Below are 24480 nucleotides of genomic sequence, written 5' to 3'. Positions count from 1 at the left end.
TGAGTACAAAACTTACATGGTAATGGATTTCTCTTGGAGCAGCCATCAATAGAAGGATACAAAAAGCTTTCGCTAAACAAAGTAAAAATCAGCAGTGCTGATTCTGACTTTGGTTCAAAGCCCACTGGGACCTACTACAGCAGTGAGGAAGAGCACAGAGATGCAAAATACCTTGAAGGCTGCTTTGCAAACCATCCCTTAGTGCTCATTTAGATGAGGATGGTGTGTGCTGACTCAAAGCTACTTCTTTCCAAAAAAAAACTGATTATGGAAGTCCTAAGGGTCAGGATTGTTGACATGGCTAGCCCTTGCCAGCCATGGCAGGACGCAGCTGGAGTCTTTTCTGATGCTCTTTTAGAACTTAGCAGAGTACCAGTTTCAGAGAGTGGGAAAAGGAAGAGGCAGGTGGGAGATAGGACTACTCTGCCTTACATCCAGGCTCAGCTGCTGTCTGTATTCAGTTTATTGCCAAATATCCACCATGAACATATGAAATATGAAAATATGCGTCCATCTGTCAGCCCATGGGAGGGCTGTGAGCTGCTGCATGTGGCTGCCTGGAGATAAACCTGGCTCTGCCTTCCTCCAGGTTGTCAGTCCCATGTGTCAATGGCTCATGCACCAGAAGTCTTTTGTGCTGGCAGAGCTGTGGTCTTATTCCACTTGTTGCTTTCATGGGTCTTGCTGGGGAATAGGGGTGAGACAGTGCTAAGCAAAGTGTCCTCCACATCCACTTTATGAACACTTCTTCAACAGGTGGAATATTTTAATCTCCTCCATAATCTTTCTCCCTTTCTAAGCAAAGCTGCTCTTTCTGCAAGTTTCAGCTCTGTTTCCTGCTCTGTTTTCCAAATCAGCATGTGCTCTGCTTGTCGGGCAAGGCATGCACACTCCTCAAATTTAAATTCCCTGTTTGCTATACAGGGAATTCCCAGCCCAGAAGGCTTAAATCATCTCAGTAAGAATGAGCCTCTATGAATTCCTGTTTGCAGGACAAGGAAACCTTTTCAGGGTTTCTATGCTTCAGGTAATAAGGTCTTGATTTGTATTTTGTACAGCCCAAATAAGTGGCAATAATGCATTGCTGTAGAAGGAGTCTGTTAATGTCTTTGCCAGATTGTTACAGCTTGGGTGGGATTGGGTCTGAGACCAAACCAGCTCTTTCAATGTGTAAGCCACATCCTTCAACCCCTGTAGCAGTCAGCAGCACTCCTGGGCTCCCTTTGGTTAGCCCCCCACAGTCCATAGCATCAGGGGCCCTGTGCACTTCAGAGTCACTGGATATCTCAACCCAGCCTGAGTGGATGCAAGCAGCCATTTCACCAGGGTGGGCTGTTCAGCTGCCTAAACTTGCACATTTAGTGCCATGTTGGGGGGTCCAGGGCAGCCACATGGATTTGGAAAATGTAACACATTGCAGAGGCCTTCCATCTGGAGAGGCAGATGCATCCAGCCCCAGACCATGGACCACGTCAAGTAGCACCAGATGCTCGTGCTGGGGTGACTGGATCACACCCTGCTCCCTGCTCAGAGCCCTGCTTGAATCCACAGCATGGATTCATCTGCTTTGTGGTACATTTACATCACTCTCCAGCCTCCCTTGCCCCCATCTCTGCTGAGTGCAATGGGATCTTAGAAACCCAGCCCACATCTCACGTGTCCTAATTTGGTCTGGATGTCATCCTTGCTTCCAGGAATAGCCAGAAGTTGCAAATGTCTTAAGAAAGTGAATGTCTGGAACACAGTAAAAAGAGAGGGAGGAGGAGGGTCCTTCCCTATGCTGGGGGGAATTACCCCTGGTGGGGTGTCTGATACTGCCAGTGATGGGCACGGGTTTAACACGTAGGTTGGTGGCCTCAGCAGTGCCAGCGGGGGCTCCTAGTGTGACATGGCACTGAGATGCCACAAGGACCAGCAGCTCAATGACCTGGTGAAATGCTGGGAGTTAAACCTGCCCTGAGCAGGAGTTATTAGCTCCAACATGTAGCTGCACCCATTCAGATATGCCATTTCCAGCTCCACAGTCAGCAGAGCTGGAACTACTTGCACATGCCTGAACCAGCTGGAGATGCATTTTTGCATATGGCAACCCAAGCACAACATCCTGCTTCATCTCCTCACCTCTCCCACAGATCCTCACTGCCACTCTGGGTAGACTATTATCATTTAAGGAGATGGAAACTCAAGGGAAACCAGCACAGAAGTCAGGCATAAATTAAAGATGCTTTGAGTTAATATTTCTGCAATTGGTTTGAGTGCCTCCAGACCCAAGCTCAGTCTCACTTGAGAGCTCTCAGTTTATGACACTGGAAGAACAAACTGTTTCTGTGGCACCAATGCTGTAGAGAAATATTTGTTTCCATGATATGCAAGGATGTCTTGGGAAAGAACAATTCTGTTTCAGTGCCAGTCTCTAATGCTTCTCCTTAATGACAGCCAGATTGCAGAGGCCCCACCAGTGGAGTTTTTATCAAAACCTGTTTTGCATGAGAAATCATTATTCACAAAAACTAATTTTAGAGCCTGAAATTTCCTGTTATTCCAGTTGCAGCATTTCTCAATTTGAAACAGCCTCACTGTTGGGCTCGGCCTTCCACTTATCACAAGGTAGTTTTGATAATGTGTCCAGCTTTAAAATATAAAGCATAAGAAGAGCAAGAGACTTCACTGGATTCCCAGCAGCTGCATTTGGGGCCTTTCTGGGTCAGATAAAGGATTATAAAAGCTTGGGGAACTAAAATACTGATCACATGCATACCTTATCTAGAGAAGATTAGGTTAATTGATGCAAAAAATAGAAAATAATGTTTTGAAGCTGGAAAATAACCTGGGGGCACAAAATGTTGTGCCTCAGCTTGTGGTTATTCATAGTCATCTGCAATAGGTCAAACACATTTTGTCTTGAATTTTCTTCCGTTTCCATTCACTGTTTGGACAGTGAGTTACTGGTTTGTTATTGTTTATAAACAATTACCTGTCTGGAGATAAATCCTGCATCATACTTTCACACTTTGCTGCTGAGCTGCTTTTGATTTTCAAATAGATGTGCATTAATCATCAGTGAAGTTTGTATGGAAGGATTAACCAGGGACAGTGCAAAGTATATTATGCCAAAAGAAGTTTCCACCATCATCCTAGGAGTCATCCATTGGGAAAAAGTGGTCAGTCATCTTTCCTGATTTGCATGACACACAAGCCTAAGCAAAAAATGAGGAATAACTTACTTGTTCAGCACTGGAAGGAGAAACAGTGGTGGCAGAGGACACAGGCATTTTGGGTTACTCAGGAAAACTCAGCTAACATTGGGAAAACAGCCCTAAATGATTGTTCCTTGTTGCTTGCTTCTTAATTTGTCTGTGATTCCCTATGCTGATATGTCCTTGTCCACAGTTTTGTGGGGACACCAGTGTCAGCCAATATGAAGGACTGTTCCCAAAATATTCAGAAGAAATACATGTCTTTATCCCTATAAATAACACTTGGATGACTTCCCACACCATACATCTCAGGTCTTTGAGCAGCTACTGAATTCTTTGTTCTAATCTAACTGTAAAATTGCTTGTAAAACTAACCCTGGGGCCTCTTGTGTTACAGACTGGACACTGACAATGTGAATGAGCTATTTAGCTTTTAGTATCCCCCCCCCCTCCCCAGTATGTAATGGGATCTTGCAGGGGTTTGCTTTCTCTGCTTGGTGAAGGCAAGATGTTCCTGCTATTCCTCTTGTGCTCTCAGGAATCATTGCTAGAAATAACTTCTGGCAATATCTTTCTCTTGTACATCCACCTGTGTTTTTCTTATCTGCATCTCATTATTTTTAAGGCAAGACTGGGAATAGGAGTTTAGGGGAAAATCTGTTGCTTATGTGATAAGGTTGCTAAATAATTCTGAAAACCTTTTATTTGGTGAAACTGCAAGAAAATGATGACAACTAATAGCTGCCTGAAACTCCCCCAGGACAGTGCAGGATTTTTTCACATCGAAGACAGAGGGGTTATTTTTGCATTTCTGCATATCTGAAGTAAAGCAGCAGAACCTCTGATAGTGAGGTCATTTTATTCACACAGAAATGTCCTACCAGATGGAAATGAAGTCAGTGGGATGTTGGTTTTGTAAGAATTAACCAAAAAACTCATTATGGACTTTGGAAAGTGGCCCAGTTGCTGGAAGTCCAGCCATAAACTGCAAGAGAGGCTGATTTGCTGAGCTTTCCCATCCCTTCTGCAAATCCAATAATGTTAAACCTTAAGTAACATTAAAACTTCCATGTCTTCCTAAGCTCTTTTTAAGGGAAAGGACAGCAAGGCTGTACATAAAATACCTGTATTTTGGCTCTCATCCCTGTGACAGGATGCCCCAATGTTCCCTTCCCACATACTACCTCTTCTGACCTACAGGGCTTGCTCCCTTCTCACCTTTCTGGTGTAATCCTCATTGATTTGCCTCCCAGAGGAACATCCTTGCATCCCCCTTTGTAGGATGTTTATCCCATCCTTGGCCAAGCCAGGATCAGCCCTTGCCCTGGGCTCACCCAGCTCTCAGGTGAGGGCTGATTTTGGGGAAATCTCCCTGCCCATGACCTGTAGTAGCAACTAACACTTCTCAGCTTCTTCCTAGCAAGGGAAAAGCTGTGCCAGAAGAGGCTGTTTTCTGCCCTGTGCCCAGCTCCTGGCAGTTCTGGTGCCCTCCTGCATCACCCTGCCTCTCCTTGTGCATCAGCAGGGGCTGCAGTGACCCCCTGGACACAGAGGCTGCTTTCCCAGATGTGTAAATACTCCAGGCATGCAGAGCTGGACTGAAAGGCTCTGGAGAGGCTGGAGCTCTTGCTGAGCCTCATGTCTCTGTGCTCCCCCTTGCAGGGTTGCTGCCCTCCAGCTCTGTGCTGCTGAGCAGTTTGCTCCTACCTTTTGCTGCCACAAGTATGTATAAATCACAGCAGCCCCAACTTGTGCTCTTGTACTTTTGCCAAGGTAATTAGTACAGTGCACATTTGCAGAGAGTTATTTCTCTCTCCAAAGCAGCCTGCCAGTGCCTCAGCATGCACAGCACTGTCTGCTTGCCTTAAAATGCTTTATTGGAGCACTTTGGGTTTGTCTAAGGAAAGTGCTGAGGAAGGCAAGAAATTAATGAAGGGCTGTCAGGCTTCTTAAGTGCAGTCCCCTGAGTCAGGGAGGAGGGGACAAAGCAATGGCTTTAAGTGGGGTTTCTTTATTTTTTTGGAGTATTTTTAATTTTCTTTTCTTCTTTTTTCTTTCTTCTTTTTTTTCTTTCCTTTTTCTTTTTCTCCAACCTGGGTGTCTCTACCCCAGTGCTCATCCCACCAGTTGCAGTGCTGGTGTTGTCAGCTCCATCATTTCCCCTCAGTAAAGCACCCAAAGTCTTGAGGGTTGTGACAAAAGAGGAGGAAGGAGAAAATCAGTTTTGAATGCACACAAATCAGGAGTTCATGTGCATCCCATCCCAAGACTGTGGGATGTGAGGACTGATAATTATTACACTAAAAGAAGTAATTTATAAGCTCTTCACAGGTACCAGTAGAGCTGGACACTGATTGTGGATCCAGTTTCTTCATTAAGATACCAGATGTTTTCCTCTGTTGTCTGTATACATAGTGGCTTTTTGGCATTTGCTTAAGTTTAGCATTTTTAGGGACCCTTCTCATACACCACCTGCACAACATGGTTTCCAACAGGAGCACCCAGCCCCACACACAAGCATGTGCCCATCAAGTAGGTGCACAGTCCTGCTCTGGACATACAGGCTTGCCTGGCATGAGGTTATCTCAGCGGTTTGGTAACAGCAGTCAGCCAGTGGGACACAAATGAGGACTGGCTCATCTGCTCTCTGAGATAAAGAGAGATTTCTGGTCCATCTGAACCACAGCAGGCTCATAATCATGCTGCAAATTTCAGTAGAGTTCCCCTGGGTCAGTGTGGATGTGATGCAGATCAACATCTCAATATTTAAATTATTTATCAAGCACACTGGCTCTTCAGAGCTAACAAAAACATTGCCCCTTTCACCCTCAAGTGTTGAGTTGGTTCAAATAACCTCCAGGGCAGCCTTCTGGCTTTGGGTTATTTATAACTCAAGTATTTCATTTCTTGCAGTTTCCCCCTGCCTTTGCTCTGCTGCTGTTTCTGAGCTAGATCTACAGTCTGTTTGTAATGGCTGGCTCTCTCCAGTTCTCCAATTAAATGCTTTATTGAGGTTGGTTGACTTAGAGTTAAAAATAATGTAGGAAAAACATCATTTCAATACCAGCAAAGTATGTGAAAGAATGATTTAGACCTCAGACCAGTGATAAGAGATAAAAGCTGTATCATCTCTACACAAAGGCAGGAGGGGCTGTTTAGCTGTGAGCAGGATGGTTTTGCTAAAACCTTGGGCCAGCCTCAGAGGTAAATGTGGCACTTTGCAACACTGGTGTTAAAGCTTGAAGAAGGGTTGTCTGTGCTGGCATGTCTGTGCAGAATGGGACAGAATCCTGCCTGCAGCACCAGCTGGCTGTGAGGGATCTCTGACACACGAGTTCTATCACTGCACTTGCTTAATGCAGTGCTAGATGTGCTTTCCCACATCCAACCCTGCCTCAGCATCGTGGATGTCCTGCTCCTGCAGCACTGGGAGGGTGCACCCTGAATGTATGAGCTCAAATTAGGCAAATAATGTTCACTGTCCTGCTTGTCCTGGGCTAGGTTTTCTGAGAAGTCTGACTAGAAGCACTGAAAACCAGGACAGGACTATTGTTGGCCTCAGGCAAGGCAGGCAATTGGATGTGGTCAGCAAAATCACTTGCAGGAGTGAGAAAGGGAGAGGCTCTCCCTGTGTCTGCAGCAGCAGCAGGTCCATGTGCAGCCCATGCAAGCTCTGCTGCAGAGGTGCATGGGCTCCTGGGCCTCCTCCTCACTGTGCCTGGGGACACAGAGCCCAGCACATCCTGCAGATGCATTTTGCCCTCTGCCTGAAAGCTCTGCAGGGCTCCTTGTCCTGCTTTGCACCAGGTCTTATGGATGTGCTGAGGGATTAGAGGCACTGATGCTCTGTGGATGTAGGGTTTAGCTCATGAAATCTCCTCTTAGCACTGGTACAGGAGAGGATGACAGGGGTCATGTCTGTGTAATTAAACTATTCCTCTGGTTAAACACTCAAAAGCATGCAGAGAGAGGCCAAGATATCTTCATGAGTCAGCATGAGGTCAACAGCACCAGGATTCCAGGCAGAATTCCACTTTGTCCGGGGCAGTGCCAATCTTCAGAAGTTGCTTTACATGTCCCTGAAGAAACTTCTCTCATGGTAGCACTTGCCTCCGTGAAAACGTACTGGGGCAAGCCTTAAGTGAGAGTTTCTCCTTCTCCTTCCCTCATTCTTACTTTCTGGACAGAGATGGGACCAGTGGTCACCTCTCTCTTTTCCTGTTCTCCATCAGGCTCTGTGGATATCCCCCTTTCTATGATGAAAACGACTCCAAACTCTTTGAGCAGATCCTTAAGGCAGAGTATGAGTTTGACTCTCCTTACTGGGACGACATCTCCGAGTCTGGTAAGTAGCTACTGCTCTTTAAATTGCAACAGCCATGCATGCATCTGTGCCTATTGCATGCATCCCCCTCTGGGCATGAAAATGCACCCTCCATCATGTGCAGAGGTCCTTTTAACCAGTGGGAATGTGCATTTCTTTTGGCTCAAATATTCATGGGAGTTTGTTTCTGCAGGAGACAAATTAGGTCTGTCAGTCACACAAAAAGCACTAAAACATAGTTCAAACAGCAGATAAAAATGGTAGAAGACTGTCCCAAGAAGAAAAAGCAGCTTAATTTCTTCATTGTGTCTGAATGAAAAGCAGATTGTTAATGTGTCATTAGTAATAAGGTGACAAATGAGTTTGGCTCCAAAGCAAGTCCTCAGTCAGTGCAGCAAAAAAGCAACAAATTAATGGCTTTCAAATGAGGCAGGTAAGCAGTTCCAGAAACTGGAAGGACTGTCCATGTGGGTGGATGTTCTCCACCCAGTGCAGGAGATATTTAACCCACAGTACCCACCTGTCCCTGCTCCAGTCAGCCTGGCAGAGGGGCAGATACCCCAAATGTGTTACAGGCAGATGTTCCTAAGGGCTTCTGGCTCCAGCCTGAGTCTGTGTCTAGGGGTGACAGCAGGGGACATGCAGCACTGCACAGGCATGTGTCCCTGACACTGTTTAGTCTCCAAGAGGTCACCCAAGATCAGTGTCCTTGCTCTGTCCAACCCAGGGAAATTCATGCAGAAGAAGAAATGAATTCTAGGAATATTCCATCATGTAAAAATATCTCTATCAATACGGTTTTCTGATTTATTAGTGCTAGTGATTGAGGCAGGGGAGATAAAAATTGAGTGTTTTTATTATAAAGATGATTATATATTCTCTTATCTCCACACAAAGCAACATTTTATGCTGCTTACATCTTCAGTCCAGATATCATTATGATGGATTGCTCAAAAATATATGTGATGAGAAGTTTTTTTTTAAACTAATAAGTATTTTCAGAGAAAATATGAAGGTCTGTTGGCAGACCCTTCTGCCTTGTGGGGGAAAGTCCATCACCTAAATCAGCACAAAGATTTTCCTGCCATATTTGGCTTTGCTGTGGCTCCTTCAGCTACACTGTCCTGAAACTGCTGGATGCACGCCACGCTGCAGTCCCCGTTCCTTCCATTATAATGTCGATTAAAAACACACTGCCTCCTGCTCCAGGGAGTTAATTTTCCTTGCTGAATTCCTATTGAACAGGCAACATGTCCTCACAGCTGTTCATGTGTGTGACTGCTTGGAATGAGCAATGTGAAGTTCCTCTTACTGTGGCATCTCACCTCCTCCCTCTCCACTCAGCTGACCAGCACAGCCAGGGCGTGTGGCCACATTCTGACCACTAAGATGATGCAGCACGTGGCTGACCAGGGACCCTAGGGCTGGCAGAGATAGACTCTGCTGACTCTGAAATATCCATCCCACTCCTAGATATACCTGCAGGAGTAGATACCTTCAGGTACACTAAATAGGTTGGATTTGTTCCTAAGTTACTTCAGTTCTATCTATACTAATAAATGACAGATTACCCAGGGCTCTTTTCTTGTGCTGTGGCCAGGTGGCAATTGGTAGCCTGATCAAGTGCTGTTGAATATAGCATCAACTCTATTGCTTTCAATCATTTTCTCCTTTTTTGGCAGCTAAAGACTTCATTCGGAATTTGATGGAGAAGGACCCTAATAAAAGATACACCTGTGAGCAAGCAGCACGGCACCCTTGGTAAGCAGCACTCAGTGCTCTGAGAAATCCTCAGGACACAGAGAACCTTTCTACATTCCTGCATGGAAATTATTTTTCTGTCACATATTGTACTAACCTCTACTACATAACTCTGTGCTTTTATTCTTACAATCCCTGCCTTTGTCCTCTAGATTTTCCTGGAAAACTGCAATGGAGTTTAATTTCATGCACCAACCTGTGTAAGGATTAGTAACATGCTGAATTATGTATATTGACTGTAGTGCAGCAGTGGGATGTGCCAAAATGATTAAAGTGCTTTGAGTTCAATGATGCCTTTGCATATGAGTGACTTCATCAACATTCCCAAGGTTTGTGGAGCTGGAGCAAGGGTGACTCATGTACTTTTGACCAGCCCGGAGTGACTGAGAGCATCATCCCACACTACCAGCTGCACCCTCACATGGGCTCTGGATCTAACTCCTTTAGGTTAGGGGACGTTATATAAGCAAGATAAAGTATTATTTTTGATGTTACAATAGCTGCAACAGAAAAGAGTTAATAGCATGACATTTTCACCCCAGGTGTGCATTGCACTCTGTTTTTATACTATCACCATTGCCCCAAATGCCACTTCCTTTTGCATTGTCTGTGTGACAAAAAGGAAATTTGAGACATGAAATCCCACTTTTGAGAGATGAAAACAAAAATCCAAAACTGGTTCTAAATGAGACTGACCTGAGCCTCAGGAAATTAAACAAGTCAGGATTAGAAATACAAAATAAATAATGAGAATGCATCTCCCAGCAGGGAGTGAGGTGACCATTTGTACAACTCAGAGACAGATTTTCCAAAGCCTTACATCCAAGATACACAAAATGTAAGCATTCAGCTTCTGGCCCTGATACATCTGTGTTGGTGGCTGGAGTGCAACAAAGAAACGTGGCACTTGTAACACACACAGCTTCTGGGCCCTCTGAAAGGAACAAAATGATAAAAAGTGTTTTCATTCCTTTTTTTGTGTGGTTTTGTTTTTTTCTTTCGCATGTCATGGCCAAGGGCCAATGGAAACTCACAGACTGCTACATAATTCGTACTATTTTCCACATAATCTAATCTTCCACTTAAAAACAACCCCCCAAAAAAGCTTTTCCCCTATTTCTGTGGCAGGGGGTCTTCTTCTGCCAGGCTGACTTTGCCATCCAGTGGCTCATTTTCAAGACTTCAGGTTCTGACATGGCTCCTACCACAACTCAGGGTCAGCCTTTGAAATGTCAGACATGCAAATGGCACAGCAGAAGGGAGGCTAAAATATTCACCATGTTGGCATGCAGACCCTGAATCCACCTCCCTTTGACACAGCAACAACACATGCCAGGGGGTTACAGGACAAAAAGCAAAAGCATGGAGGTTTCCAAAGCTATGGCTTCAGACCTGCCTCTGTCCTCTCCAGTGTGCTCATGAACAACTCCATGTCTCATTCCCCCTTGCTCTGACGAGCTTCTGTAGCATGGACACTGCAGTTATGGACCTTTCTGTAGAGCTGTGCAGTGATATTTTTTTTTGATCCTGTAGTGATAGATTACTTTTTGGGTAACCATGGCTGCTCACCCAGATGTTATTTTGGAGTTAGTGATAAGATCTCCTTTTGCCAAAGCATTGCTCAAGGAGCATTTTCCACCCAGATTCCTTATGTCAGGAAATAGCGAGGGTTTTACTGTTTCTTTTCTCATTCTAGCCATTACATCTGTGGCAGTGGCATCCTTTCCTTCTCCTGGAAGGGAGGGAAGGCTTTTTCAGTGGAGTAGGAAGAGAGTTCTGTGCTTTGCCTCAGTGGTCAGCTGTATCCTTCTCAGCCTGGGCATATTTAAGTTCCCAGCAGCTTCAGGCCTGAGTTCCTCTCTCTCATGGTTGCATTCAGTGTTGCAGCAGCTGGAGACAGAGGTGCACATGTGCAGCCAGCAGAGAGGGGCTACCACAGCTTTTGTATCATCCCACACCCCCTTTTCAGATGAGCATGGATTTCTCAGCACACATCCCCCCTGGCTACATCACCTTCCATAGTGCCAAGAGACATCTTTGTGTGTTATCAGCACAGAGGTACCTAAAGCTGTTGGCTTAGTGGGAAGGAAGAGATGATCAGAGCAGGCTGAAGTGGTCCCATAAATTATATCCTTTTGCAGAGTGCTTGCACTGCAAGCAGCCCTTGATGACATCTCATAAAAGGTATTTTTTCTTGTCTGCACAAGCAAGATAACTGGAGAAGCATCTTTGAACCCTAGAGCGCTCATGAAGTGAAATTCTGATTCCACTGAGGCTAATGGGAGTTTTGCCAGACTTCAGTGAGAGTTGGGGGTTGTCTCCCTGTTTGACCAGCAGAACACAGGCCTCTCTGGGTCACTGTCGCTGTGCAAATGGTAGATAATTAATATATATATGGTGAGGTGGCTCCATGTAGTAACATTTTCCAGTTTTCCCTTTTTCTTCCTCCTGTGAAGTCTTCCTGTGCAGTATCAGATCATTGAGATGTTCCCAAATTAGGAAGAAATCTATCAAATTATGAATAATTAGCACATTTTGTATACTCTGGTTGTGCTGAAAGTAGTTAACTTTGCATGACATGGCTATCTCGCCATGAGATTTTTTTGTTTCAATATGTAGTATTTGTGAAGAACAAACTGATTCTAAAACACACCTTTTATTTTAATCACTGTGTTTTCATTAAAACCTTCCAAACAGGGCTTGCAGGAACTGGATCTTGCAAGATATTACATTTGTGCCTTTAAGGTTAATAATATCTTTGAATTTTGGGAAACTGCTCCAGAATAGGCAGCTATTTGCATGAATAAATGTTTGCACAGGATCAGACCCTAAAAAAAGTCAATACTTCTTCCCAATGGCCCACTTTTCTGCAGTGTATCTGCTCGCCACATGCCTGCATTTATGTGATGTCTTGCTATTTATAATCAAATGGCCTTGGTAGGGGGATGGTGTGTTAAACTCAGAGCTGGCAGAAAAGGAGGCTAATAATTGCAGTGAAGTATGATAGCAGAAACAGTACAAAATGTGAGACTTGTTGGTATAATGACTCCACCCCTGCGTGTCCATTTATACAGATTTCTCCAGTTTAATATACAGGTGACTTATGCTTTCCACTGGAAAAGTTATTTGTTTTATAATGTATCTTTCAGTGAGGTTTGCACTGTTTATGGGGTGTTGCAAAGGTGCAATGTTCTGCTTAGCTTTTCCCACTGTGACTTTTCAGAAAGGACATTGAAAATGAAGGTAACAAAAGAATGGGGTGATTTTGCTGCAGCTTGATACATTTTAATGTTTCCCTGGCTCATATTAAAGACAGCAATTAAGTTTATTAAATATATTGCCACGTCAGAGCCCACATCCTGTTTAGGGCAGTGGCTCAGTCTGCAGTGGTTAGGGGTGAGCTGCAGAAACCTGAGGACCTGTTTATTCCAGCTGTAGACTTATAGAAACATAGAATATCCTGAGGTGGAAGGGACTTACAAGGATTACCCAAGTGTGCTCCCCATCAGGTCAAACTAAGTCATTCAGAGCCAAATTCATCCTCCAGGCTTGGATCAGAGGGAAAGAAAACAATGCTCAGAGGGTGAGGACAAAGTCCAGCAGTCAGGAAGCTAATACAGAAGTTAGAAGGGCTGCCATGAATTTATTTACTCCATCATGCATTAACCAAGTGAATTTAAATGGGATTTAAAGCTGTGCACTGAAGGCACTTATGGCATCAAAGGCAATTTGGGACATCTAAATTAAAGGATGATAGATTAATTGCCTCCATATGTTAATACATGGGCTGTAGAAGGGAAAAGGAGCTTGTGGCACCAGTTAGACCCCAGTGTCTGCAGGTGGGAGTGTGGTCCTGGCCTTTCCCCACTGCTTGTGCCAAGAGAGAGAGGATCCTTGGGATGTGCCCAGCCATGCCTACACTAAGGAATCACAAAGCTCTGGCAAGGACTGAGCCTCTGCAAATTGTGACCATGACCCCAAGTGTTTATTATGTGCCAGAGAGCACAAGCCAGATAATCATTTCCACCCGGGGAAAGGACATGGTTTACAAAGAGCTCAGTTCTCAGACAATATTGTTTGAAGTGTGAAAAGGCCTTCCTGAAGGGAATTGCTGATGTTTACAACATTAAATCAAACTCTTATCGAGTTCATCCCCACACTCTATTTATTTTGGAGCACCACTGATACAGTGTGTGTATACTTATATACATGCATGGATGTGTGTGAGCATACATATAGAAGAGTTATGATCTCTCAGCATTATCCATTACAGCTAACTCCATGTTTCCTGTCATCATACTCAGAAGTATTTCCAAGCACTTTTTGGCCAGCACAGCATTTGAGTTGGCTGCCTTCAGGAGGAAGGTTCACAAAATAGTGGTAGATGAAAGGCTCTGCCTGCCATTGTGGGCAGGGAGGATGAGAGAGGCATTTGCTTGTAGCATGCTAATGAAGAACTGTCCAAAAGGAAATTTGCTGGTTTTGTCTTTGTTGAAGGTTCCTCTCAAAGCTTAGAAGTGGTATGGCCAGATAAATTGGTGTGATAAGTTTGAAGTCAGCTAGAAAGCTAAAATAAATTAAATACTATGAAATAATATTTGATCATTAGAATAGATTCCTCTCATGTGCGGGATTAGATTTCTGTTATGGTTATTCATGAGAAATACCCTCCTTGGCTTCAGTGGATGTGTTTGGGATGGGGAGCCATCATTCTTGGTCTCTTGGTATCCAATTCTGTGCATTGAGACACTTATCTATTTACAACTGGATGTAAAACCAGCTTCAACAGGAAGCTCCCCAAAGCATTGTGAGGATGCAGCTGCTTTCAGGTGCTGCAAAAATGGGAATGCTGATAGAAAATCCAGGTCTCACTTAGACTAATCAGTCCTTGCTTGGTTCTGGGTGATGCTCAGCAGGGTAACAGATGATGTACTATTCTGATTTGTTTAATTTTATTTTTGTGTGTGTGTGTGGTAGGTAGAAGCAATGTCTTTTATTGGGCCAAGTAGAACAGTTGGTATAAAAAAAAACTTCAGAGCTGACATAGTTAATTTCAAAGTTAACTACAAAGCCAGAAGCTATTGTTCAGGACTAGATAACCATCAGCCTGATTAGCTCAAGTTGATTGCAGTTTCTCAGTGAAAATGGAGCTGATTTCTAGAGGCAAAGTATATGTTATGCTAGAGAGGGAGGGAGAAAGAAAGAAAAAAAGAAAGATACTAAGTTATTTTTGTCCTAAAAGGAAAAACAAGATCGTTTATAGTCTGTGGACTTGAAGAGTTAGGAAAATGTGGAAGGGAAATCATAAATGCACTAAAACCAGTATCTATTAAGTTCATTCTTTCTCAGTAAGGGAACTAAAGTTCATTATTAAATACATTTGATATAGATGTGAGGATGCTCATGATGGCCACCACAGAGTAGATCTGTGTGCCCAAAGCATATCTCATTTTCCATATCTACCAGCTGAGAATACAAAACATGTGACTTCTCCCTGCTCACCTCCACCTCTTCATATCCTGAAACCCCCACATCTCCACCAAAGCACCAACAGCGAAGGGATGATAACACTGCTCTTGTTTTCCTGGAAGTAAAACTATACTATAAACACTATAATACCATGAGTATTTCATAAAAGTTACAAAACCCTCCAAGTGCAAAATACAGCCTGAAAGCACAGTGCTCATGTTACAGCATCCCAGGATTAACAGGGTAGTTCTTCAAAGGCGTCTTGGAGAACAATCCCACTCCCAGCTTTGGCAGCTGAGGCTGCATTCTGAGCCACACCATTCAGCATAGCAGCACGTGTTTGAACAGCTCCTGCTGCACTAAATTAGCCCCAGCAGTGCTCTTATTTTGCTCTGATTAGAAACTATCATCTGCAAGGTGCTAATGTTGCTGAAGAGACCTAAGATGTAGGATGGTTCCACTGCTGTAGCATCTGAGGGCTTCACAGGATGTCTTTCCATCCCCTTGTGAAATAAACAAATATTCTTCTGCCTATCTGGAAAAAACCCAAATACCAAGACTTTGTTCCTGGAATTACAAGAATTGCATAGTGAACATAGAGTTAGGGGTGGTAGAAGGCAGTTTGTGAACTATTGGAACCAGCAGTTTCTTATTGAAACCACCAGCATTGCAGAAAATTATCCCTAAACTAAAAATAATAATAATACAAAAATAGCCTTTATTGGAGCTACATGTCAGATCAAAAGCTTCATATTACAAAAATGTATTTTCAAATCCTTGTGGAAATTGGCAAGAACAATCTTCTGGAAGAGCTTGCAAGGGCATCATGCCTCAAGAACTTTTTCTATCTATGTTTCCAAAATAAGATTTGACAGGTGGGCAAAAAGATCTGTTCTTATAGAGTTTGCTAACCAACTTGTTTGTAAAGCAAAATGCATCATAAGCTTTGGTGGAAAAATGTGTCTTGCAAGTGCAAGCGAGTTTTCCGTCTTGGTCTCTGATCAGTTACTGAAGGGATGGTTTGGCTTGTAGTTTCTTCTGAGATCTGTAGTGTGACAGCCAATGCTCCCAGCTGGTACGTGCTGGGGGCACCTGCCTTCACCAAGGAGGTGTTCTTGGACAGAGCAGAGTGCTCATGATGTTTTGGAGTGACTCTAACTAGTCATGAAGTTTACACTCCCACCAGGAAACTCTGCTAGGACCTGTCTGGGAGTGTGGACTGCTTGGGATCCATCAGGGTCTGTGCTGAGCCTGGCAATATTCACTGTGCAGGACAGAGGATGGAACAGTGAACGTGATAAACCAGATAGTGCCTCACAAAAATTTTGGTCACCTGGCCCCAGTGGGAAATCCAGGAAATCCAACTTGCCTTGCTGTCAGTGGGAAAGGTGGTCAGAAGGCATCATCTTCAAAGCAAGATCTGAAGATCATCCAGTTTTCAGCCAAATGCCTCCCTTTCTCTATCAACAGCACAGGGAGCCAAGAGAAGAAGCCAGGTGCCATTTGGGAGCTGTGCTTTGCCCAGCTCTTCTGTCTGCTTGAGGCAGAGGCTCCATGGCAGTGGCAGTGAGACAGGGTCCTTCCCAGCTGGGTGAGCCCTGCTCCTTCCTGCCCACAATCCTGCTGGCTCCAGCACTCCTGAATAACCCAATGGAGACAGCTCAGCTGCAGCAGGATGGGATTGGTGTGTCTCCACTCTTGGGACATGAGGATTTAGTCCTTCCTCCCAAGGGTAAGTCATTCTTCTCATCCCTCTGATGAAGATCCTAGGAGATTGTTGTCAGCTAGAATGTGGGCAGCAATTTGGAGAAGGCTGGTCTCAGCACTTCTAAGATGTACCAAGGAAATGAAGGCAGAAAAAGCAGCATGTCCTTAGAAGAAGTTTGGAATTATCTGGGTAAAGTGAAAGGGGTGTCTTCAATCCACATAAATGGAAACAGCAGGCTGGGGTATGTAAGCAGAGATTTTTCTTTTAAAAGCACAAAGCAACGCTGCCATTCTGCTGCCTTAGTTGGAAAATGGAGAAAGTTTGGGTGCCACCCTCAAAGTAAAATGTGGACTAGTTGGAGAAAGTCCAGAGGAGCTCACTAGATCAGAGGATTAGAAAACATGAGTTATGAAGAAACAGTGAAAGAATCAGTTTGTTTAGTCTAGAGAAGAGAAGACTGAGAGAAGTCATGGTAACAGTCTTCAGATATGTGAAAGGATGCTTCAAAGACAAAGGGAATAAACTATTTTCCATGTCTGCTAGGAGATAGTGAGGCAGTGGAATAGGTTGCCTGAGGAGTCTCCATCTTTCCAAGATCTTTAGAGAGTGGTTTGTCAAATATTTGTCAAAATTATTTTGAGAGAGCTGGAGTGGGCAGAAGGATTAGATGAGTCTTGAGTCCCCAGACCTTCTGATTATCCTGCTGGAACCCCTCAGACTGGGAGACTCTGGTCCTGGTGTATTATTAAATTTCTTATATTTTTTTATTGCTAGTGCACTTTGTTTTTCTACACTGTGGCTAAAAAAAAATATTTCTGAACGTATCACATACAAGGCAATATTTGCCTCCTTGCATCATCACCTACATTAGATGGCACTAATTACCCAGCACATGGCCCAGCATCAGTTCACTGTGGTGCCTGCTCTTCCAACAGATCTCATGCCTTGAGGAATTAAATTAATCAATAAATGTCCTTGAAATAACAGAGTTTAGTGAAGATTTGAATGCATCTTTATCTGTTAAAGAAACTATGCAAGATCAATCAATTATTTTAGGTTAAGTATTGCTCAGCTTAAGCTCTTTGTGCAGCCTGTTCTGCTTCAATGAGTGTCCATGTCTCTGCTTTACTGTAAATCTATATTAATCACGATGAATGACTATATACGTTGTAGGCTGGCAGGAAAATCTCCAGTGCAAGCAGAAATCAGACAGGTTGGAGTGCCTCTAGAAGCTTCTGCATAGCTGAGGCTAAAAGTAGTCTCAGCCTGTTGATGTTAAGTCTTTGGATGTAAAGGAAAAAAAAAGTATGTTTTCATCTGGGGCTGTAATGGTGATAGAAAGCAGCCAAGCACCAACAAATCAGCCCATACCTCTTTGTAGCTGCCAGACTTACAAACCTTATCTACACTGGCTTTTATTGCCCCAGATTTTCCACCACAGCTGCCAGCAGAGACAGCCATGGGAAGTTTGAGCCCGTCTGTGATTGGAAGCATTGTCACTGCAGGTGCAGTCACACCTGGGAGCAGCCTCTCCACTGAGGGGAAAAAGTAAGAGTGTTCAGGGGGAGGAAAAGATCTCTTAAAATGTGCCTGCTCTGTCATTTCAGGATCGCTGGAGATACAGCACTCAACAAAAACATCCACGAGTCGGTCAGCGCTCAGATCCGGAAGAACTTTGCAAAAAGCAAATGGAGAGTAAGTGACCTGTCCTGAGGGGTGACACTGACTCACAGCTCTGCCATACAGACACTCCTGTGGCAGCTTTTGTGGCCCAAAACTGTGGCCAAAATGGTTGGTCCAGGCTTAGGTTACATGACCCTGCAGGGCCTCTTATACAGGATGGTGTTTGACAAGTACCAAATGTAAAGAGCGTGAGAAATGGGCTGGGGCTGTTCATAGCTAAAGCACCTTTGGGTTTTGGCAGTGGGGCCAGCACCATACAGGGACATGAAAAAATGCGTGTTGGGGCAGGGATGGATTTGTCAAATATGACTTTCTCGTAGGCTGCTGCATCCCAGCTGAGCACTAGGACAACAACGGTTTGATAACGCACTTTCTAGTTTCGAATTCGGGAAAAATTTGAAAGAGAACAGACTTATTCCCTTCTGACACTCTGAGCAGCCAGGAGAAGAGCACAAGTAACCCTTCCACCTCCAACTTTCCCTCTTGTCCATCTCTTTCCCGCTCTTTTCCTGCAGCAAGCGTTCAATGCCACGGCAGTCGTGCGGCACATGAGGCGGCTACACCTCGGCAGCAGCCTGGACAGCGCCAGTGCCAGCGTGTCCAGCACCCTCAGCCTCGCCACGCCGCTCCCCGACGCAGCCACACGGAAAGATTGTGAGTAGCCAGTGTCCCGGGAATCCCAGCAAATCCACAGCATCCCCGTTTCCCCCTGCCCCCCAGGCTGCAGTCCTCGCTGCCCGTCGGTTTGGCTTGGTGCAAGCAGCGTTTAAAATAAGGATTTGAAACGGGCCGTCATTTTTTTGGCTGGCCAGAAAAGTTGCGTTGCAATTGGAAAAGTCGATGCGCTAAAAAAAAAATGAAGGTTTTGGCTTGGTGATTTTTTGAGAGAAAATCATAGTTTCTTGTGGAGAAAAAGGGCTTTTGCTTGGGAAAAAGACCCAGACCCCCACAGCAACAAAGTTTTTTGTTTGGTTGAAATTTGAAAAAGTTTACTCAAACTGTTTATGTTTGAGTTTAGAGTATCATGATACAGCATCTTTCTGTAAAAATTGCCTTATTTTCCATTTCCATGGAGAAGACTGATACTGCCAGACAGTCCCAGCCTCTCTTTTCCTAAGCCATGTTAAGCTCCTTCATTAAGAAGTTCATTTGTTTGAGCAGGATTCAGACCCTGTACACCACTGTGGGATTTGGCCCTTGGCCATGTTTGTTTTGTGCCTTAATTGATATTTGCAAGCTGCCCACTGGACTCATGTTTGGGATATATATTTTTTTCTGAATGCCAGGGAAGGGGACATGGCAGCAAAAGGATTATTTGGAAGACAGAAATGCATCCTTTTCAATGAAGTCTGTTTATTCTCTCCCTTCTGAGCGTTTCTTTTTTTCTCTCCTGTCCATCTGTAGATATTTGATATAATGAAATGGAGGGACGTGAACTTTACAGTTGGGGGGTTTACTTTAAAGTGCAACACTAAAAAGGAATGTTTTGCTGTGGACTGAAATAGTCATTTCCAGACTGTACCTTGCACTGTCCTGGAGCTGAAAGAACCCATTGCTCAGGATTTTGGATAATGCTGCTCTCTGCTTCTGCCACCTCTGCTTGGCCTGCTCCTTGCTGAGGACATGCCTCCAACCACAGTCCTGGTGGCTCTGTGTGGAAGCTGTTTCCTCTTGCTGCCATGGGCGTGGTTTCCCCCACAATCTGGAGGGAGGTTCTGCCTTCTGGGTACTCTGTGAGATACCTTTTCAGCCTGTGCTGTGGCTGAGCTAGGGGAGAGCTCCTTTCCCCCTGGATACTGAGCCTGGTGGGGATTCGTACCCAGTGTCCGGTTTGGGATGCTCAGTGCCAAATCCTACAGCTGCTGCCAAAAAAACATCACCATGCTCCTGGCACCTGCAAAGGAGTGATGCTGACCATCCTTAAACACTTCCAACCATGCACTGGCCATGCAGCAATGTAGAAAACCCCCTATGTGGGAGAAATGTCCCTTGTTTTTGGCTCCTGTTGCAGTATGGCAAGCCTGGACCTCAGTCAGGTCTAGAGCATCTGTTGAATGCTTTTCTGCTAAAGTGGTGAGTGATTAATCTCCACCCATCCATTTGATTAATCTCAAATGGCGTTAATTAATGGCAATCAGTAGTTTGAAAAGTGTTAAAATGTGTGTGAACAGGAAGGGTGGGAAGGCAAAGAAATCTGTTTAATGACTACAGAACCCTGTGCAGAATCCAGCCATATTTTGCAGTAGTGAAATCAACCAGGACATGAAGGATTAAACCAGATGTGTTAAGATAGGATGAGCTTTTACATGCCAGAAACACAAGGCAGGAAAATATTGGAAGATTTCCAAGCATCCCAGGTTAAGTCCACCTTGGCAGATAATGCAGAAGAGCTTTTGTCCCTCAAAGAAATAATTTAAAGAGTTAGGAGATGCTGGAGCCCCAGAGAACCAATGAGGAGAGCCAGCAACAAATGCAAGGAGTTAAGAGAGATCTAACGTATCAAATACATTCCACCCAATACCTCCTGATAGGAAAAAGGAAATCTCTGAAGTCTCTCTCCTACCTCTTTATTTCTCAGCAGTTTTCTCTGGGTACAGACTCCTTGCACGAGAATGATCCTATACAGCAAATTACATGATCCAGCTGTGCCACCCTTACACAATAGAATGCTGCCGGATGCTATTAATAGACAATTTTTCAACTCTCCAAATAGTTTCAAATGCAGCGATTCCACATCACTGAAGACAATTAAGTACAGCCTTTGCCTGACAGTAGATTGTCTCCTGTTTTTGCATCCAAAACCTCTGTAGTAGGGCAGAGAAGAGATCAGGCATTAGGCTGGATTATGCTAGCTGTCAGGAAACAGGAAGGGATCCCTAAGGGAATCAGTCAGGATTTCTCAAGTGTATTGGCCTGATTCTCAGTGCATGGCTGGTTTATTCAATTCAGTCATGATTTGACTGCTTAGATTATTTATAGGTCCTAGAGCTCTGTATTTTTAATGTACTAGATAAATTGCAGTGTGATGCCAAGTTGTCAAATATCAATGGGAAATGGAATGTGGCCAAGTATAGATACAGCATAGTCATCCTTGAGATTGAAATGCCTCCTTGAAGCATGGAAAAGTAGTTAAAAGTCCCAACAAGTATCAAAAAGATCCTGAAGAGTCAAAAGGTCATGTCAAACTTCAGTCTGAGAATATATTAATATCAGCTTCATCCATCCTTTATTCACCAGTCTGGAAAAATGAACTGTATTTCTAATCACGCTGAGCCTGCATCTTGTCAGAGCAAGGTGACCATGCCAGGTCCCCACCTAACAGCTTTTGTTGCACCAGAGTACTGGTACTCAAGAGATACTCAACCTCACGTCAACCTACGTCTCAGCTGGAAGTCCTGGAGACATCCCAGCAAAGCCTGGAGCAGTGAGCTGTCACTAGAGTGATGTCCAAGTCACACAAATTTACATTCCCTCTAGATTTACTGGAACTCAGTAACAAATTTGACCCACTGTACTTCCCAGGATGCCCAGGGAACTGTGTTTATTAGCCCAAGTGCACAGTCTGTTTATTTAGCTAGATGGCCATGGTGAGACATTTAATCACCTTTAACATGCCCAAGAGGAAATTATTCTGAGCAAGTACAATGCTGGAGGGATTTTTGAACCCCACAACTCTTTGTCTTCAGCCCTGGAACTGTGACATCGGTGTGGCAGAACTTATACCGAAAGTGGGCCTTGAGTCCCTGTGAGATGTGTGTGCACTGCTGCTGGTGGCACTAGGGCAATGACCATGGGCAGAAGATGCCCTGTGGAGGTACCCAGCCAACCCACCACTGCAGGAAGAGCAACAACCCCTCCTCCAGCCGCAATCCTCTCCGCTCCGTAGCGTGCTACGAAACAAACTCCGCTTTGCCCGAGTTCCCACCTCCAAAAATAACATTTCTAACTGTATTTCTGGCTTTCCTTTTAGGTATGTCTCCATCCACTCTCTGTAGTTTTGTTTCATCTGCTTCTTCAGGCGTTTCTGCGGTAGGAGGGGACCGGAGACCCAGAGCCACCACAGTGACCACAGTGCACACAGGGAGCAAGTGAGCGCCGGGGCGGCGAGGAGCGGGCAGGCGGCCCCGGCGCCGCCCCACCCCGCTCGGCGAAGGACTAGAAGAAAGAAGATTTTTTTATGGCCATATTTTCTACTGCAATTCTGAAATGTTTCATTGATCACAAACTGCAATGACTCCAGGAGGAACGGAATCTAACAGTCGCTGGTGCTGTACATATATATATACATATATATATATATATATAAATATATATATGTATGTGAGTCTAGCAATGTTCTAACTAATGAACACTCATTCTTTTCCCCAGTGATTTACTCTTTTCTCAGTGTAGGTAACAGTATATGTTGTATTTTTTTTTCCATTAACTACAAACATCTCAACTGGATTATTTAAATAGAAATACTTTCCTAAGCATATTTTTTTCTTTTAAAAATTACTTCAAGTAATAACGTCCCTCTTCCAGTTTGATGGGGGATAGCTATTTCTGTAGGTAGGAATTGGCATTAACTTTGCAACTTGGGAGGATTTCAATGGCATGCCATTTCTTGTTCCTCAAATAGGACTGCAAGTCTGTCTGGCTTTAGCAGAGCTGTTACTGCTCAGATTAAGAAACTGCTGCTTTCCCTCTCATCCTCCTCCTTGAAAGCCATGGGGAGAATTAAATTGCCACCAACTGGGAATCAGCTCATCCTTGGCCTCATTCCTGTTGTGCTGGGGATCAGAGGAGAGGCAGGTACACAGGGTCAGGCAGGAGCTGGCCAGAGCTGTGCAAGGGAAATGACAGATCATGGTCTCATCCTGCAGCTCCCATCTCCTTCGAGTCGCTGTGTGTTGTGAGCAGAGGGGGAGAAAAAGAAGATACAGGGGTGGGAATCATTGTCCTCTGCCACCAATTTGCTGTGCTGCCCTCCAGCAAGACATTTAATTCACCAGCCACCCCACAGTGTGTCCTCTGGCATGGGGTGCATCCAGCCCAAGGGCTTCATGAGAGAGATCCCAGCACCCACAGCTCCTTGGGGCTTTCCTTGGCATTGCTGATGCTCGGCACCTCCCAGAACAGCCAAAGCAGGGAGAGGAGAGGAGGGGTGCTTGAAACCCTCTGTAAAGTACTGGCAGGTTCTTGGGTGCAAAATGCAGGATCTGGTGTAGTGTAGCTCCATCATGATCAGGCTGAGGGTTGACAAGGAGTGCTCAGCTGGGAAAGCAGCATCTTGCTGAAAAGCACAGACACAGCTGGCAGCAGTGGTGACACTGGCTCTCCCTCCTCTCCAGGAGCTTATATACCAAAGCAAGCCCAATTTACCCATTTTTTAATTACTGAATGCATGCACATCCCAGGCTCTTTGTGCTGGTGCATCTTTCAGGAACAGTCACCAAAACTGCTGTGCTGCTGTGCATTAAAGCAGCTTGAAACAGAGAGGGGAGCAAATTTGCCCCATTTGTTAAAGGACTCCCTCCAGGTTACCTCAATGAAACTTCCATCTGATTTTGCTTTGAGGAGGTGAGAGGGGAGGCAGGTGGCAGAGACAGATGCCCTTCACTGGGCACTCTGAGCCCCTCACATCCCAGACAGGTCCATCCTTGCCAGAGGCACAATTCCCTGCAGTGTGCTCTGTCACCACACTTGCCTCACTTATCCTGCACAAGAAATTGTGAAAGCCAGTCACAGACAGAGCTGAATGTATCAGGCAATAGTGCTTGTGCTGGGAAAAGCCATAAGATAGGTCTTTTTCATCAAGACTTCTGTATCCTGCTCCAGCTTTGCTTGGTTGGCTTCGTGCAGCAGAGCCGGGATTTCATCCATCCTACCAAAAAAAAAAAACCCTTGAGGAAAAAAAAAGCTGGGAAGGCATGTGGCAGTGAGCACTGACTGTGTTTGAAACAGCCACTCCAGTGGCACTTGGAGCTGTTGCACCAAGTTTCTCTAGCTCTCTCTGTGTTAAGTTGCTCCCTGTTTTTAGAGGTTTGTGGCACATCTGGGTGAGCCCAGGTGCCCCCTGTGCACCCCACCGTGCTGCAGCTGGCATGGATGCTCACACAGGAAAGGCTTTACCTTCAATTTCTCATTTTAAGAAAGATAGCAGATACTAAACTATTGGGGGCCTACAGCAAAACTGCACATAATTTACACAGTGAAAACTTCTGACCAAGATTTGGGCAGACTGAAGGTCAGGGGACATCCTTGCTGCAGGTCACACTCCTGTACCCATACCCTGGCCATTGCCACCATACACTTTTTATTATCATTTACATCTGAGCTCTTTATGTCTTGCTGCA

The 24480-nt window shown here is 44.7% G+C and overlaps 1 protein-coding gene across 3 annotated transcripts in view; it reads left to right on the top strand.

Annotated features, from left to right (window-relative positions):
- The window catches only part of CAMK1D (calcium/calmodulin dependent protein kinase ID), a 203596-nt gene that overhangs the window by 177342 nt on the left and 1774 nt on the right, over window positions 1-24480 (top strand). For 2 of the 3 annotated variants that reach the window (XM_021530987.4, XM_021530986.4), the window contains exons 7-10: window positions 7430-7542; window positions 9204-9282; window positions 18067-18154; window positions 18658-18796. In XM_021530987.4, coding sequence (XP_021386662.1) covers window positions 7430-7542; window positions 9204-9282; window positions 18067-18154; window positions 18658-18796 — 419 coding nt within the window. Of the gene's footprint in view, window positions 1-7429; window positions 7543-9203; window positions 9283-18066; window positions 18155-18657; window positions 18797-22112; window positions 22353-24480 lie in introns of those variants that run through there. The other variant, XM_021530985.4, reaches the window with a different exon arrangement.

The sequence above is a fragment of the Lonchura striata genome, chromosome 1A, assembly GCF_050655825.1.
Source record: "Lonchura striata isolate lonStrDom1 chromosome 1A, ASM5065582v1, whole genome shotgun sequence".
In the NCBI taxonomy this organism is placed as follows: Eukaryota; Metazoa; Chordata; class Aves; order Passeriformes; family Estrildidae; genus Lonchura; species Lonchura striata.
This window is presented reverse-complemented; position numbering and strand designations above follow the sequence as displayed.